This window comes from Alosa alosa, chromosome 13 (assembly GCF_017589495.1).
Source record: "Alosa alosa isolate M-15738 ecotype Scorff River chromosome 13, AALO_Geno_1.1, whole genome shotgun sequence".
In the NCBI taxonomy this organism is placed as follows: Eukaryota; Metazoa; Chordata; class Actinopteri; order Clupeiformes; family Clupeidae; genus Alosa; species Alosa alosa.
In genome coordinates this window covers 29120510-29137978 of record NC_063201.1, presented here as the reverse complement: position 1 = coordinate 29137978, position 17469 = coordinate 29120510, and the positions used below count along the sequence as shown (strand labels likewise).

General features: G+C 44.7%; 1 protein-coding gene across 1 annotated transcript in view; it reads left to right on the top strand.

Moving 5' to 3' along the window:
* The window catches only part of ubr5 (ubiquitin protein ligase E3 component n-recognin 5), a 39274-nt gene that overhangs the window by 3899 nt on the left and 17906 nt on the right, over positions 1-17469 (top strand). The window contains 18 exon segments of the mRNA XM_048261693.1: positions 1719-1763; positions 3192-3273; positions 3501-3577; positions 5888-6007; positions 6681-6969; positions 7292-7454; positions 7726-7875; positions 9787-9860; positions 9862-9896; positions 9898-9997; positions 11369-11485; positions 11709-11819; positions 12020-12174; positions 14869-14986; positions 15198-15382; positions 15616-15725; positions 16559-16671; positions 17263-17406. Of these exon segments, the coding sequence (XP_048117650.1) occupies positions 1719-1763; positions 3192-3273; positions 3501-3577; positions 5888-6007; positions 6681-6969; positions 7292-7454; positions 7726-7875; positions 9787-9860; positions 9862-9896; positions 9898-9997; positions 11369-11485; positions 11709-11819; positions 12020-12174; positions 14869-14986; positions 15198-15382; positions 15616-15725; positions 16559-16671; positions 17263-17406 (2188 nt within the window).

The window sequence follows — 17469 nt, the reverse complement described above, 5'->3', positions numbered from 1 at the left end:
GCTGGTGTAAAGCCTGTTAAACATGCCAAACTTCAGCATATTCTGAATTCCCAACGTGGGCCCCTTTTCTACAAGGTTGTTGTAAGAGTTTTGTTTTCCCCCCTTTCTCTTTTGCGGGCTTGTATTTCCTCCTAATTTGTCCAAGGAGGGGTGTCGGGTGTGTGCGTTTTATCTCGGGGCTGTTCTCCAACGCCCCGAGCTTCTGTTCCTGCCTGTCTCTGGAGGTTAATCACAGAGAAATGGCCACCTGGGGAGCGCAGTTGTCTGTCGCCTGAGCTCCTCACTACTGACTCACAGCCCCTGCGTTGGACTCTGATGGGCTATGATGGGAACTGAATAGGAGTCCTCTTTGTTCTCAGTGCAGCGTTTATAACAGCTGGGGAAACTCTCTGCTCAGCCCAGACATGCCAGATGTAAGGGTAGCATAGCTGAGAACCATGCCTCAAACCTGCAGCAGTTATGAACGTTATGAACCAGGCCTCAAACCTGCAGCAGTTATGAACGTCCCCCCCCGCCCCCAGTGACCATCAAAAGGACCTGTTATCTCAGCTGATCATGCTTGCGTCTGTGCGACTCGTATGGCACTGCAGATGTCCGTTGGGCTTCACGTCCAGTTTCTCTTGTGCTGTGTGAGAGAGGAAACGCTGTGGCCCAGTTAAGCCTCATCCAGCTGCGGCTGCTTCGTGTCCATGACCCTGAGGCATGAACCCCCACTGGCCAGCTCACCCGAGACTGATGGTCATGGTCCTAGTGTCCGAACCGTAGTTTGTGAAAGCTTTGCACACTCTTGTCAGGAATGTTTAGACGCATCTTCCTCAAACCCTGCAGCAGCAGCAGCGGGGTGCTGTGCAGTCAGGGCAGCAACAGGAAGACCTTTCTGAGTCCACTGCTGTCAAATGGTGCAGCCTGGCTCCCTGCCTGGGGAGGCGAGAGTGGAGAACCCTGCGTGTCCCACCCCCATCTGGTTTTGTGCCCTGTCCTCTTCATTACAGCGCAGCGGCCAGCTGGGCATGGTAATTAGCGCCATTGGTGTACCTGGCCGGAAATGGATTTGAAAAAGAGATGGTCATTGTCACCTTGAATTCTTATTGGTACTCCCACACTGTGTGTTCAGTATATAAGTATATATACTCTTTTGATCCCATGAGGGAAATTTGGTCTCTGCATTTACCCCAATCCGTGAATTAGTGAAACGCACACAGTGAGGTGAAGCACACACTAATCCCGGCGCAGTGAGCTGCCTGCATCAACAGCGGTGCTCGGGGAGCAGTGAGGGGTTAGGTGCCTTGCTCAAGGGCACTTCAGCCGTGCCTACTGGTCGGGGTTCGAACTGGCAACCCTCCGTTTACAGGTCCGAAGTGCTAAACAGTAGGCCACGGCTGCCCAATTGTAGTATTGCTGGATAGAGCATTGTAGTATTGCTAGATAGAGCATTGTAGTATTGCTAGATAGAGCATTGTAGTATTGCTAGATAGAGCATTAAATCTGTGCAAAGGTTGTCAGGCCGGTGGAATATTTTGTACATTAAATGGTAATTATTGACATGTTAAATCTTGGACCATGTTTGACTTCGAATTAGCGATACGCACAACCAAGATGTTACACCCCTGAAGTTGGACCATCAATGAGGCCCAATCATGTGTTTGTGACTAAAACGATTACAGCTGGGAAGAAGCCTTCCTGCTAACACATTTTTTTTCTCCCGTCTCTCTGAACAGGCTCCGGGAAGTCTCTGAGAAACTCAACAAATACAATTACAACAGGTAAGACAAACCCCATGAAACCCTATCTGATCAATACCATGTGTGTGAATGGGCTCTCTCTGCTGGAGGGGTGAGCACCAGCTCCTTAATAGGGGCATGGCAGCCCGTAAATACGCTCTGCATTCCACTGGATCGAGTTGGATGTTCAGACATGGATATCTTATTATATTTGACCAGAACCTCTGTTCAGTGCACAGGAAAGTGTTCAGTAAATGTAAGCTACTAGATACATTTTTCATGCTGTTAATTTGCAGGAATTTATTCAAGTTCATATTATTTTTAAATGTTGGTCTTATGAGGCAAGTCAGTTTGAGTGATTGTTCCTAATGGTTAAAATATAAAGTTCTACCCTAACATAAGGTTCTACCCCAACAGTGATGAGAAGAACAGATATAGCATGACTTTATTTGAAACACTGTCCCACATCCCTGGAAGTCAGAAAATGTGGGAGGGTGTCAGCTATAGAATATCAGTGTTGGCCTGACAACTGCTGCTCCCATGTGTTCTGCTGCAGCATGCCACATCCACCCCCTGAATATCCGAGAGCAGAGGTTCAGGGTTTCCCCTGTCATGAGCTGCCCTTGGTCGGCAGGCTGACAAGACTCTCGGGACACTTTGGGGAACAAAAAATATAGCCCATCAATCACTTATGCCTCCATTCTCAGTTCCCATTTTATCAGGTTGGCTTCCAGCATTGTGAGGAGTGGATAGTTAGGAACACAGCCAATTTTTCCGCAGATGGAAAAAAGATTCTAATATCTCCAAGGAAATTATGAGTATACTGCGTAACAAACTCAGTTTAGAGGTGTCTACTCCCTAATGATGTTGCACAAGTATCAGCCGTCATGTCCCACATGTTTGACTGGTGAAGTGCTAAGTGTAGGCTGCAGTAATTAGCACCGGCCCAAATCATACTTCCTACACTTCTACAAGACAGGCTCTGGAATGTTGCTGGCAAGCTGAAACTCACTTCAGAGTTTTCTTTTTAAAATATTTTTTACCAACTAATATTATAGTGAATATTTTAATATTTACACAGCTGTAGTACAAACATGGTGAATGAATAAATGGATAAAAACGTTCTCAAATAGTCTTTGAAATTTTGACTTTTTTTTTTTTTTACTTTTATGCACTGTGTGACAGCACAAAGAGTGGTGCTAAGAGCAAGTTTAAAATGGTCCCAGATGGACTTTTACGTCACAGGATTGCCAGTCAGTGCCTTGTCATTTTTTAGATTCACCACCGTATGTCCTTACGCAACCTACTTGGGGACCCTGACCTGACATACTTGCTTGTTTGTGGTTCTGGTCAGAAATTCTATGGGGACACTTAGAACACTTAAGGTTCATGTGTGTTCTTGAAGACAGCTAAATATTCTGGGACCAGTTCAAGTGATTATAACTGTATGCCTCCCCTTTGTTTTTGCAGCCACCCCCACCTCAGTCTTCTTGAGCAGGCCACATTGAAACAATGTGTGGTTGGACCAAACCATGCTGGTTTTCTCCTTGAGGTATGATGATGATATCTCTGGCGATGTCTTACAACTGGAAAACAGTGTGTTGCACTAAAATTTAAATGTATGACTCAATGTTGCATGTATGAAAATGAATTAGTAATTTAACTGAATCATGTAAAGCAGTAGGTTCGCTTTAGATATCCATTTACAGATGTGATGTTGCCTCTTGTGATCACGGGTGGTGCAGGAGGAGACTCTTAAAGTGTGTGTCTTTGTTCCAGGATGGGCGTGTGTGTCGGATAGGTTTTGCTGTCCAGCCAGACCGCCTGGAGCTGGGGAAGGCAGACGGCACAGAGGGGTGAGGTGTCCACTCCTTCAGCCTTTACTGACAAAAAAAAAAAAAAACCTGTCCCAAGGAACACATTACACAATTTCCTCCTAAACGCCTGGACAGGTCTCCTGGGCACAGCCCGCGTAGGAAACTCTACCCCCCTTTATTTTATTAGCTTTTTAAATATTAATTTTTAAATATTAACTCCAGGATCTGTATTTAGCCAATTGTACCCTGTTGTGGTGACCGTGACCACTGAGCCCATTCAAAGCCCCGCTCTGTTTGTTTACGTACTGTCCTCTACAGTGTAGTCAGCAGAGAAGGAAGCAGAATTGCAGCATGTCCAATGCTGATTTATTTGTGTCCTTTTCGAGCGACCCTGTAATTAATCAGCAAGGTTTTTGAGGTTGTGTGTGTGTGCGCGCATGTTTTTTTATATCCGGTTTCTATCCAACACGGCCTCTTTTTTTAAACATGTTTTGTGGAATTTATAGAACGGTCACCACCAATGTTGGTGACATTAAATTAGATTTTGAGATGTCACCATCTGACTTGAGCTCCCTCCAGCCTGTAGGAATCCATTTTAACAGCTTATTTGCTGGAGACTCGTTGTCTGTCTGTGCTCCTCTGGGGTTTTTGTGCCCAGTCTACAAGCCAGCGTTTGAGCACTTAGTAGACGTGCCTCAAGCCTCTGCCAACATGACTGCTCTCCAAATGGAACGTAAACCCCCAAACTTTTCTCTTTTCCCTCCCTTACTTCCTCCGTTCTCATTCTTTCCAATCTTTTTGTTAGTCAGCTTGAAGAGTCCTGAAGATAATGCTTCTGGCTTGAGCGTCCACCCCCCCTCCCCTTTCTGCAGCGCTTGTAGTTTGTGCCCAGGCGGCATTGAAACAGGCTGGGTTTCTCAGGGAAAATAAGATGGTGCAGATGGTAATGGCCCTGAGCAGTCAGCAGTGCTGCTGTGCCTCTTTGCTGCTAAGCTAGTGGAAACGGAGCCCGTGGATTTTTCAACGGGACTCCCAATGACAGCCTCAGCTCTGGAATGCAGACAACCCCCTCCACACCCCCATTTGAAGTGTAAGGCCATTTAAGCAAAGCCTAATTTGGCACGCTGCCATTGCTTTTGAACAACAGAATAGTAAAAATAAGAATCGAAGAGAAGGAGTTGGATGCCCTTTCCTATTTTAGACCAGCTAATGTTGCTGGCATTGCATGATTGTATTCCAGCTCCCATCATAGTGCCAGTGTGCTGTGGGGCCATCAGGAATATATGACTCTGTGCTGGAGTTGATGCCCTTTAGCTATAAATGTGGTAATTTATGAAGACCGTGGGGATTATATTCAAACAGTCCCACGACTGCGCAACACAGTTTTGTGCTATCCTTTTTTGCCCCGTAGCTCCTAACAAGAACAAATGCCACCTAATGGAGCCTGTGAAGCAAAGAACTTTTGTTTGTCTGTAAAATTGTTGCCATTGTTATGTAAAAATGTTAAGCTGTGATACTTCAATGATAATTCAAAAATGATGCGTAATAGTTTTTTTTTGTGGTGTGTGTGTGATTCATTTCAAGCATTTATGAAGCAACAGTGGAGGAAGTTTTGAGCCTTGACACAAGTCCAACTTTACATGCTATTTAAGATATGTAAATACATTCTCAGGCTTAGTGTTTCTAGTAGCCAGGTAGCCTGCTGGGGAAGGGTAGATTAGCGATCTTGTGTTGTGAGACTCTGTAAAGGAGCATCACAGGTAAGACACTGCATCACCTCTCTGCCGCATGCTGCCTCTTAACACCAGCCCACAACAAGCACCTTTTGGTTTGCCATCTTGATGTCCATATCTGTACACTTTAAAATAGTACACTGGGTATACTGATGGATGTACCTTTTTGGCTGTGATGTATTGAGGCAAAGCAGCTGTTAAAATGGCCGCCTCCTGGTTATCCGGTGATGTTACAATCATTGCCTTCCTATCCATTTGCTGATCTGGATGTTAAATGATTAAAGCGAGGCCCATGTTGAGTAAGCCCAATCGCTCAGTGCAGAGCCTAGATAGGTCTTCATCACGGAGGAACGACATGCAGCCAAATCTGGTTCCCAAGGGTGTTGCCATGCTCGTCATCCCCATTTCCCCTCCATCTTAGACTTCAGAAGCAATATTAAAAAATAAATAATTCAAAATAAAAAACAAACAATGCCATAACATAGAAAATGAAATATGAAAAGAGAAAGCCGAAAGAGCTTTCCCAAAGCACCACCTGGGCTGCCCAGGTGTGCTCATCTGGGCCCAGTGTGTGGGGCACTAGGTTTGTAACTGATCTCCCGTCTTTTGTTTCCAGTTCAAAGTTGAGCAGTGGGTCAGGGGCAGGAAGGAGCTCCAGGCCAGGCAGGACTAGTGATCCGCCCTGGTTCCTGCCTGGTTCAGACACTTTGGGCAGACTGGCAGGCAACACCCTTGGGTAAGTTCTGGCAGGGGGCCCCCCTCAGTCATTTAGCAAATCGGGTAAAATTGGGCTGCCTCACCGTGCCACTCCTGGCTAGGGGATTATGTGTTGTAGTCCCTGGGTTGAATGTAGGTCTCCCTAAAGGCACCAAAAACCAAAAGCCTCAACAGCCTTACAGATGAAAGCCAAACGATCAGATTACAACCATAATTTCAGGTTGACTTAGTATTTCAAAAACACAGCTTTGTCAAAATTTGGTCTGATCAAACTTAAAGCTGCAAAAGCAGATCTTTGTCACATGCAAAAAACCTCACATTTATTTGAGTTTTCACACATCAGCACATTCTGGTTATGTGGGCGTCAGCATATTCTGGTCACATGGGCATATAAGTCTAATAATGATCATTCTCTTTGCTGAGTAGCAACTGGCGAGAACCAGTATTTACAACTAAAATATATTTTAGATATTAGATTTATGTTATCAATTATGTGGTACATGAAACAAGCAATCCTATTGTAAGCCCCCAACAAAAACAAGAAAAATCCAAGATGCTGTCGTTTCATGAGTCCTGTCAGAAATGCCAAAAGTCAACTGTGGCAGTGTTGTATTGCAGCACTTCTTTTCTTCTCTGACCACGTGTGCGTGTGCGTGTGCGTGTGCGTGTGTGTGTGTGTGTGTGTGCGGCAGGAGTCGCTGGAGCTCCGGGGTGAATGGCGGCGGCAGTGGGGGCGGCGGCAGCAGTGGGGGGCGGGCGGGCGGGGGCGGTGGAAGCAGTGGCGCCGGAGGAGGAGGCGGCGGTGGGGGAGGAGGAGGAGGAGGAGGAGGAGGCTCGTCCGGCCGCTCCTCCACGGCAGCGAGGGATTCGCGCCGGCAGACGCGCGTCATCCGCACCGGCCGAGACCGCGGCTCTGGCCTCCTGGGCAGCCAGCCCCAGCCTGTCATCCCGGCCTCGGTCATCCCTGAGGAGCTCATCTCTCTCAGGTAACCCAACACACACACACACAGAGTCTTATTGTTGCATCAGTGTCTATGTTGTTTCTCTGATGTTCTGTGCACACATTGTTTTTGAAATGCCTTCTGTCAAAGGGATTTAAGAGGCGTCAAGGGGTAGACAATAAATTCTGTCTGCTGTTTACCATTTGTGGAAGCTATTAATTGTCATAATGAAATATTCTGTGCTGAAATTCTTCCATTAACCCACAGCATCAGCCGTTCTGTTCTGATAGCTCATTAGGAGGAGGCCAATTGAGGTGTGTGTTCCTGCTGCTTGTGACGCGTTCCCTCGTCTCTTGTCCCTACAGGCCCAGGTGGTTCTGCAGGGGAAGTCGCGCAGCGTGATCATCCGAGAGCTGCAGCGCACCAACCTGGACGTGAACCTGGCCGTCAACAACCTGCTGAGCCGCGATGATGAGGATGGGGACGACGGGGACGACACGGCTAGCGAGTCCTACCTGCCCGGAGGTACGGCCGCGCAGCTGCTGATCTCTTCCCTTGCACAAACACACACACGAGCTATCACACTTAGAGGTAACAGATATACAGAGGGTTGCCCATGCTGTGTGTATGTTGCCCGATTCGACTCTGCTGTCTTTGGATCATAGCTCTGTGTTCTGTTTTACATTAACAAAACGTGAAGTTTTATCTTTGTTGTTGATCTTGCGCTTAAATCTGAACTGTAAGCAAGCCTTGTTTGTTTATATTCAAATGTCCTGTTTGCTTGTGGCCTCTACAGAAGACCTCATGTCTCTGCTGGATGCGGACATCCACTCGGCTCACCCCAGCGTCATCATTGACGCAGACGCCATGTTCTCTGAGGACATCAGCTACTTTGGCTACCCCTCCTTCCGCCGATCCTCCCTGTCACGCCTCAGCTCCTCTCGAGGTAAGTCAGCACGCATGCACACTCACACACATACACTCACACAGTCATCCACAAATTAGGGGTTATATTTGGTGTTTTTAATGCAAGGGGCCTCGTATTTTATTAGCCGTTGTGAGTCAATGCCTTGGAGAACATTCAGCCACAGTTGGTCTGTTTGCACAGTCATATGTATGAGATTTGTTCAATATCACATAGGAGGTTAAAAATGAGACGTTTTTATTTCTATTCATTGCACCAGTCAGCGCATACCTTTGGGAAATAAAAGCAGTCTCAAGCCACAGTCACTGTGCCCTTTATTTGTGGTCCTTTTCTTATTCAGTGCCATACTCTTTCGATTTATGAAGCGAGTTGAGACTTGGTGAATTGTAACCTGAGTAGAAATACACCCAGTTGTTAGGAGCTTATTACTGTCTTATTACATTCTACACTGAAACCTTATACCATATTTCTTTTGCTGTGCTGATTTTTACATTTGCGGAAATGGGCTTTAGTCTGTCACAGGCATTAAATATAGCCTTTCTTTTAGTTGTTTGTTTTACCTTTTGTTGTGTATATTTGCAGTGTCCCTCAATACATATTAGATAGCTAGATATGTTAATATCATAATAGAAATGGGGTCTTCAAGGAAATGTGGACAGGCAATGTCCATGAGCAATACTTATTCTCCTATAGCCTGCTAGCTCATGCTTTCTTCATAGAATGGCGAAGTTAAAAATGAATATTGTCAAGACAATTACTTTTTTGGTTAGAAAAAAGAAGTCCTCCATTTTGTTTGTCACAAAAAACCCTACATTAGTAGTGCTGGTGTACAGCACTGGCCTCTGCTGGGGTGACAACAGGCCAGAGTGTTGTTTTATCAGTGGGTGTACAGTGAGGCCTAGCAGTCCCCATCAGGCGGCGTCAGGAAGGCATTCATCTGTAGCCATTGAGGCCGTCTGGAGGCCAGAGTCTGCCTGTGTTCCTCTTGAAGAGGGGAAGTCCACTTTCGTATCAGAGTGCACACTGGAGTGCTTTGGCTGAAACGTTAACTGTTTGAATAAATGCTGATATACATTTGCACTTCCTTCCTATGGCTGATGGCTGATAGAGTTACTAAATGCGAGTTTCTACAAACACTTTTAAAACCAATGACATATATATATATATATATATATATAATATATATATATATATATATATATATATATTATATATATATTATATATATTTTTTTTTTTCATTGCAATGTTTTGAGCATTTTGTGCATGTGTGTGTATGTTTAGTAAAGTGTGTTTGTTGTTTGCTTTGAATTGTGGTCAGAGAAGCCCCCTTTGCCCCCCCTCCCCCTGCTCCCCCTCCCCTTCAGTGAGCCCTCTGAGAAAGCCCCATCAGGCCGCAGTGCCTCCAGGCGCAGGGGTTCAGTGTTTGCACACGCCCTGTCGCACCACTGCAGCCTACATGAGATAATTGAACGAGCCCTTAACTGGACACCCCCTGTCATTTAGCCTCCCGGACTCCCTCACAGGCGTTACCAGATGCGCACATGGGGCGTGTGGCCGCCGCGTGAGGCCGCCGCGTGAGGAGCTCTGGAGGCCTAATGATTAAGGATGTCGAGTAAAGAGGAACTCCCTGAAGTACAACGCAATCATTTTACATTATTTTTTTTTTTTTTTTTCACCATTTCATAATCTCTGACAAGCTTGTGTGTTAACACACGGGCGAAGACGGGAGCATTGCTGTCACACCGTCCTGTTTTATTTTTTTATTATTATTTTTTTATTCCACCATCTTAACTCCACCCTCATTAGTGCCACACGTGTCCCAGTGTCTCTCTACTGACGTTCATTTTCTTCATTCTCATCATGTGAACGAGGGTCTTTCCCAGAGAGTGGCTTACTTTTATCCCACTGGTGTGACCCGATTGCATACCAGTTCTCCTTCTCCCCTTAGAGCGCTGACTCGAGCTGTTGGGGGCGCTGAAGTCGGTGCTCGGCTTACGCTGGCGCCCGCTGGCTGGACGGGCGATCCGCCGACGCCGAGCTGCTCCACCAGCCGCGAGGGCGAGCCCAGCCTGGACAAGAAGAGCGCGCCGCTGCAGAGCCCCGTCTCCCTCAGCGAGGAGCTCCAGTGGTGGCCAGACAAGGTGCGAAGAAAGCAAACACTTAACCTAAAAAAGTACAAAACCTGCCCCCTTTAAAACAAAGAACACTGCTTACCTGTAGCTCGCCTCAGTGGTTGGAGGAGGAGATGTGCTTGAGCGCTGGTGGTTTTGAGCAGTTTTGTTTAAAGCCAGTGCAAAGTTAAAAACACAATTGTGTGCTCTAAGCCCTGAAACATGTTTATGGAGGGTAGATGCAGAAATGGAAACACATATAGTCACTGTACAGTGATGGCCAAAAGTACTGGCACCCATGCTAAAGTTGACTGAAAAGAGGAATATAAAATCATCTTTTGGAAATTGATCTTAATGCCTTAAGTGACAAATGAGGAAATATCTAACCTTTAAGGACACCAATTTTCTTAGTGAATGAATAATGTATCATAAATAAATAAATGTTCTTCCTTAAAATACAGGGGTCATAAGTATTCCCACCCCTATGTTAAATTCCCATAGAGACAGGCAGATTTTTATTTTTAAAGGCCCACATCATTGGCATGGGTGTTATTTCAGTTAGCCTATTAGCTTGTTTGATTTGCATTGAGCTCAATGAGCATCAAACCAGCTAACTGAAATAACACCCATGCCAATCTCTAGGTATGGTGAAGGGTATGTGATGATGTGGGGCTATTTTAATTCCAAAGGCCAAGGTAACTTTATCAGGATGCACAGTATTCTGGATCCATGAAATAACTGGCCTTTAAAAATAAAAATCTGCCTGTCTCTATGGGAATTTAACATAGGGGTGGGAATACTTATGACCCCTGTATTTTAAGGAAGAACATTTATTTATTTATGATACATTATTCATTCACTAAGAAAATTGGTGTCCTTAAAGGTTAGATATTTCCTCATTTTTCACTTAAGGCATTAAGATCAATTTCCAAAAGATGATTTTATATTCCTCTTTTCAGTCAACTTTAGCATGGGTGCCAATACTTTTGGCCATCACTGTATTTGTATTAACCCCGTTTTCTGTTTATTATCCCTACTTCTGTGTCCTCATAAGAGGCCTTTCTACTTCCTACCAAATGCTGCAGTTGCATCCAACTTAGATCATCACTAGATTGCCCATATGAACTGGGCCATGAGTGTGCTGGTGTTTGCTCCAGCTGAGCGGTATGCCAGTGGCGTGGTGCTGCTCTCTGCAGCCTGCCGGGGGATGTCATTAGTGTGACTGATGGGGGGGGTGTAATTAGTGCCGCCAGCTGGTTTGGTGCTCGGGCTCCTAGTGTGACACCCCAGCTCAACATGGCGGCCGAAAGAGTTGGATCATTTAGCTAATGTGCAGGCTCAGGCTGACGCTGCCGTGTAGGTAAATTCATTCGCTGTTTTGTTGGATTCTGTCTTGCGTAGGATGGCACGAGGTTTGTGTGCATTGCGGCCTTGTACTCTGAGCTAGTAGCAGTGAGCTCAAAGGGAGAGCTCTATCAGTGGAAGTGGAGTGACCCTGAACCCTACCGAAGCGCACAGGTAAAGTACAGCACGCGCCTTGGCAAAGACATGGAATGTCTATGAACAAGATATTCTGGTTAATTAATTAATTAATGGGCAAATTTATATTTGGCTAGAATTACATGGTAGCTGTTAGCTTTACAAAGTTGACAATCAAAGCTTACTAAGCATATTAAGTTTAGAAAACATTTTTGGGCCAACTCTTGACCGAGTGACATCTTTTCTCTCCTGTATTCTCCAGAATCCCTCAATCCATCACCCGCGGGTGTCCTCCTTGGGCTTGACCAACGAGAAGATCACACTTCTGTCCGCCACCAGTATCAGAGCTACTGTAGCTACTGAGACCAACAAGGTAAGAATTTGATGCTAAATGGAATATCTGAATTTGTACTGAGAACAATAGACAGTAATCCAACATTTTTGTTACATTGAAATGATCAGTGTGTGTTACTTAGACCTACGGTACAGTGCAGGTAGTAAAGCACTTGACGACACTAGCTCTTCAATGATAGAACTGTACTGAGCTGTGGTTTGTGCGTGTTTGGCCTGCAGGTGGCGACGTGGGTGGATGACTCCCTGAGCACAGTGGCCTCCAAGCTGGAGCACGGAGCGCAGAGCTTCCCAGAGCTGCAGGGCGAGCGCATCGTCTCGCTGCACTGCTGCGCCCTCTACACCTGCGCCCAGCTGGAGAACAGCCTCTACTGGTGGTGAGCGCACACATGCTCTACTGAGGGGAGTCACCCACAGGACTAGTTACCCCTCCAGTTTAATATCCACTTAGCTCAAGTCTTGAGCAAGGCCTCTTCAGGGCTCTAGGTTGGCTGCTTGTGTTTTGTTCTGGCTACGTCCACTGTTGGTAGAGAGTTCTCGGTTTGTCCTTTATAGTCAGGGGGCCAATTCTGAAAAGGGCTTCTGTTAAGACTTTTGCGGACATGTTTTGGTACAAGCTGTCACCCTATTTTTTTAGGTAGAAGACACCCATAGGTAAGAAATTAGGGTGGTTGTCAAGCTGAATTTTTTTTTTTTTGTGTGTGACTTGTACAAGCACTTTCAGGCCAATTTTTTGGTTTCCTGCTCAACACGACATGCCAGCAATAAATGTTGAATATCTCCACAACCACAAGGACCATATACATAAAAAAAAGGTATCAAATGAAAGCTAACACTCATGGGCTGTCTGCAGAAGTGTCAGAATTTACATGTATTGTACAGTGCAAGAGACAACAGAACTAGAACATGGAAAAAAACAATCTCCGCCTAAAGAGAACCAGTTTTCAAAGTGAATATCAGCTTGGAAACATAGCATAGTATCCCCAAACCTCTGTCAATCAGTACCCCTATCTATGGGAATGAGTCAAGCCAAGTTTAAAGCTTGTAGGGGGAGACAGTGCAATGCTGCACAAGTTGTAATTCTTTAATGTCAAGGCAGCAATGTTGTTAGTAAGTCAGTGCAGTACCAGGCAATGTCAAAAAAGTGGAATATTTTGTAGTGGGGCATGTGGATGGGCCTGTGCAGCTCAGTGCAAGAATACTCAGGTACTCACATCATTATTATTGAGTTTTGCCACATTATAATTATGCAACTATATAGCCTGACGAGCCAGACCCACATTAAAATGTAGGGTCTGGGCACTCACCGTTCGCAGTGCTCAGTTTGAGGGGCGGGATAATCGGTTGTCTTTCAAATTCCCTCTGCACGCAATAGGACAGCGCTAGAACGAGTCCCATGCGTTTTCCCACCAGCGGAGCTAGTTGGCTAGCCAACTTAAAAAAAAGCTTAACTCGTCAAGCTGTTTGCCAACAGCAAGATCCATCTTCTTTGTTTTCAAGTAGCAGGGAATTCAAGCCAAACCGCTGCAACTCTGCCATCAATCATTATGTCAAGCCCGCCTAACAATTTGATTGGCCTGATGGAAGTTTAATTTTTCCAGCTCACAAGACAACGGAGAGTTGCTAGACTAGCCCTGGTGCGTCTAGATTTCTAGGCTAGCAACTATATTGTTTCAGATTATTTGGCATGATATTGTTTTTCTTGTTTTGTAGATTAGATTTATATTATGCCCTTGGATGCATGCATGTTTTGTATCGGGAAGGTATTCATTATCAAAACGGTAAACTCTTCTTTTGTGTCCCTGACCAGGACTCAGATTGAGCACATGGACATGGTCCCTGGGTGCCTTCTGTTGGCTGCCTTCCTGAGTGTCACTGCTTGGAAAGGGAAAAACATACCTTTGCCATACAACTATTAGCTATTACATTACATTACATTTGGCTGACGCATTTTTAACCAAAGCAACTAACAACATGGTTAACAGTTTAAGCTTTATAAAGCAATTCTCTCAACACTTACAGGACCATTTTAAAAAGCTCTAGTACAATAACAATAAGTGCATCAGTGAGTGCTGTTCAACAATCGAGAGTCAGTTCTAGTCAGGTGGAAAGTGCTAGGATCAGCAAGACTAGTTATTACTACTAACTAGTTACTAACCCCTTACCCTAAAGAAGTGAGAGAGCAGTTATGTTAGGATGGAATTAATAACTATAGTGATATGTCAATTAAATATAATTTGTGTTACAACCTGGTACATTAATGAAGTCAAATAGCACCATAGACCACCATCTACAGTTCTACATTGCTGCCTTGACATTAAAGAATTACAACTTGTGCAGCATTGCACTGTCTCTCCCTACAAGCTTTAACTGTTCTGATTGATAGAGGTTTTGGGATACTATGTTATGTTTCCATGCTGATATTCACTTTGAAAATGGGTTCTTTTTAGGTGAAGATTTTTTTTTTTTCCATGTTCTGGTTCTGTTCTCTTACACTGTACAATACATGTTCATTCTGACACTTCTGCAGACAGCCCATGAGTGTTGGCTTTCATTTGATATCATTTCTATGTATATGGTCCTTGTGGTTGTGGAGATATTCAACATTTAGTGTTGGTATGTCATGTTGAGCAGGAAACCAACAAATTGGCCTGAAATTGCTTAGTCATACACACACACACACACACACACACACACAAAAAAAATCAGTTTGACAACCACCTTAATGATCATGCTTGCACATAAATTGGATTATATTGCACATTTGCCCAAAATTACAGTAGGTAACATGGAAGAAAATGAAAGCACTTTGGGGAAAAAATCCGCTTTTACCACTTATAAGAATATAGTGTTAAAATGGACAAAAAAACATTTTCTAAGCTGACAACCTGGCTAGAACACATGTTAAGGGGTTAAATAATAATACTGGATAGGTTGTATGCTTGTACCAAAAAGTGTCCGACAGAGTTTTAATATCAGTTTTGGCCCCCTGACTATTATTACATTGTGGTGAAGCATTTTCAGGGTGGTGCAGCTGGTTGCTTAAAGTCGTCATTTTGTCTTCCTCCCAGGGGTGTGGTGCCGTTTAGTCAGCGGAAGAAGATGCTGGAGAAGGCTCGAGCCAAGAACAAGAAGCCAAAGTCCAGTGCTGGCATCTCGTCCATACCCAACATCACCGTGGGAACCCAGGTCTAGAAACTTCTCGTTTTTCAGAAGTCTGCTCGGTCCTAGATCACCAAACTATAAATATTCATCATTGGACATTTTTATGTGTTGCTGGTGTTAAACTGTACAAGTTTTTTAAGTGAATGAGGGTTTTTTCGTGCCAGTCTTCATTTCAATACAAGACCATCTAAGATCTAAGACCATCTGTCTAAAGACATAGCTCTTACCTTTGCAGGTGTGTCTGAGGAATAACCCTCTGTACCATGCTGGAGCGGTGGCCTTCTCTGTCAACGCCGGCATCCCTAAGGTGGGCGTTCTGCTGGAGTCGGTGTGGAACATGAACGAGAGCTGCAGGTTCCAACTGCGCTCGCCGGAGAGCCTCAAGAACATGGAGAAGAGCACTAAGACCCAGGAGGCCAAGTAAGATTAGCAGCTCCCCCCGCTCTGCTGAATACTCAATCCCCCCTCCTCTTTATGAGTCTTCAGAACTTCTGAACTGTTTCTCCTTTCTCTTCTTTTTCCTTTTAAAGTCTTTTTTTAAAGCAGTCTGTTGTTGTAAAATGGTGCATGGTGGCGTGTGTGTGTGTGCGCATTAGATGTGCTGCTATAATAGTAGTAAGTGTGCTGTTGGCATGCTGCTCTGTGTTGTGCAGGGCGGAGAGTAAGCCTGAGCTGGTGAAGACTGAGATGGGCCCCCCTCCCTCCCCAGCCTCCACGTGCAGCGACGCCTCCTCCATCGCCAGTAGCGCCTCCCTGCCTTACAGTAAGTACACACACACACACACACACACAGATATTTATATATATATATAGTACTAATACCGTTTGTAACTTGGAAAGGAAGAGTGCATGGCCAAGAAAGAGATCTGGAGGAAGTCTCTAGAAATAGAAGGTTTCCAGAACTTATACACTTGTTTGTGGGATGATGTCTGGTTTCCAAATATGCAGTTAATATCAGTGCATGGAATTAAGTCGCACAAATTATTTTTTCCTAACTGAAGGGAAGCTCTTGAGAGAATGTCCTTAGTGCTTGAGGTAAGTTTGAATTCTATGTGTCTTGACAGCACAGAAATGTACTGCTGTTGCCAAGCGCGGGTCCTGTTTGAAAAAACAGACCCTTTAAAAAATGCTTTCCGTTTCCAAAATGATACTGCTCACCATGCGGCAAATCAATCCAGGGCTTATTTTACATGATAATGAATGCTTCGGCCTAGAAATGCTGCACAGATCAACTGTTTTGGGTCCAGAAGTAGCTCGGAATTATGGAACATGATTCATCCTGTGGTGAATATTTTTAACACAGTAATATGAGGAGCAAGATTCCAAATAGCAGACAGACTCGTACACTAAACCAATAGTCGGTTCTTGACAATCCCCTAACAAAAATGGCACAAGCGAAAAAAATCTATCATGGCCTATTTTTTTTTTTTTTAATTCCTGCTGCTCTCATGGGGGATGGGGATAGGATGATGTAGCCGGACTTCTCCGAAAGGTTCTGTGCGTTTAGCGTTGGCATGGGTCGGTGTAGCCGTGCGTGCGTGCGCGTGCGTGCGTGTGTGTGTGTGTGTGTCTAACGTGTGTCCTGCTGTGCTGCAGAGCGGCGGCGCTCTACCCCGGCCCCTAAGGAAGAGGAGAAGGTGAACGAGGAGCAGTGGCCTCTGCGCGAGGTCGTGTTTGTGGAGGACGTGAAAAACGTCCCCGTGGGAAAGGTGGGTGGTGCCTGCGGAGCGCCCGCTCAGCTCGGGGAGGAGAACCTCTCCTGGCCTGTCCCCTCTGCTGTCTTTTCTGTTCTCACTCGTACAGACATGGTGGAGCTGTAATATTTACACAACTGGCTGTTTGTTTGCTTTTGTTTTTCTACTTCTCTACTGTTGTAAATCTTGTCTGCTTATGGCAAGCTGTAGACAAGATATTTTGATATAGCATTATTTTGTTTTTTCTATTTTTTTTCTTTGTATTGGAAAATAAATGTATATATTGTCTATATATTATTTATATATATATATATATATATATATATATATTTTTTTTTTTTTTTATTTAATTTTTTTTTTACAAATGTATAGCCATTTTGAATGGCTGCCATTGTATATTAGAGATACTTCTCTTAAGATTTTCAAATTTTGTAAAGAAATGGATTGTAAAGATAGACCTCTTATTTAGTGTAGATGTAATTGTAAGAAATGAGTCCAGCTGCTGTTGGAATTGTATGCTCTGTCTCTCTTTGTCTTTTGTGTCTGTCCTGTGTGTTGCCTTGTCATGACGCCTCATTTGCAACAGTTTTCTCTTTTGAACTCAAGGTGCTAAAAGTCGATGGTGCGTATGTTGCTGTGAAATTTCCAGGGACCTCGAGCAGCGTGAGCAGCCAGAGCGCAGCTCCCACTGACTCTGACCCCTCCTCACTGCTGCAAGACTGCAGGCTCCTCAGAATAGATGAGCTACAGGTACACACACATGCATGCTTTCTCTCTCTCTCGCTCTCTCTTCTCTCTTCACTCACTCACACA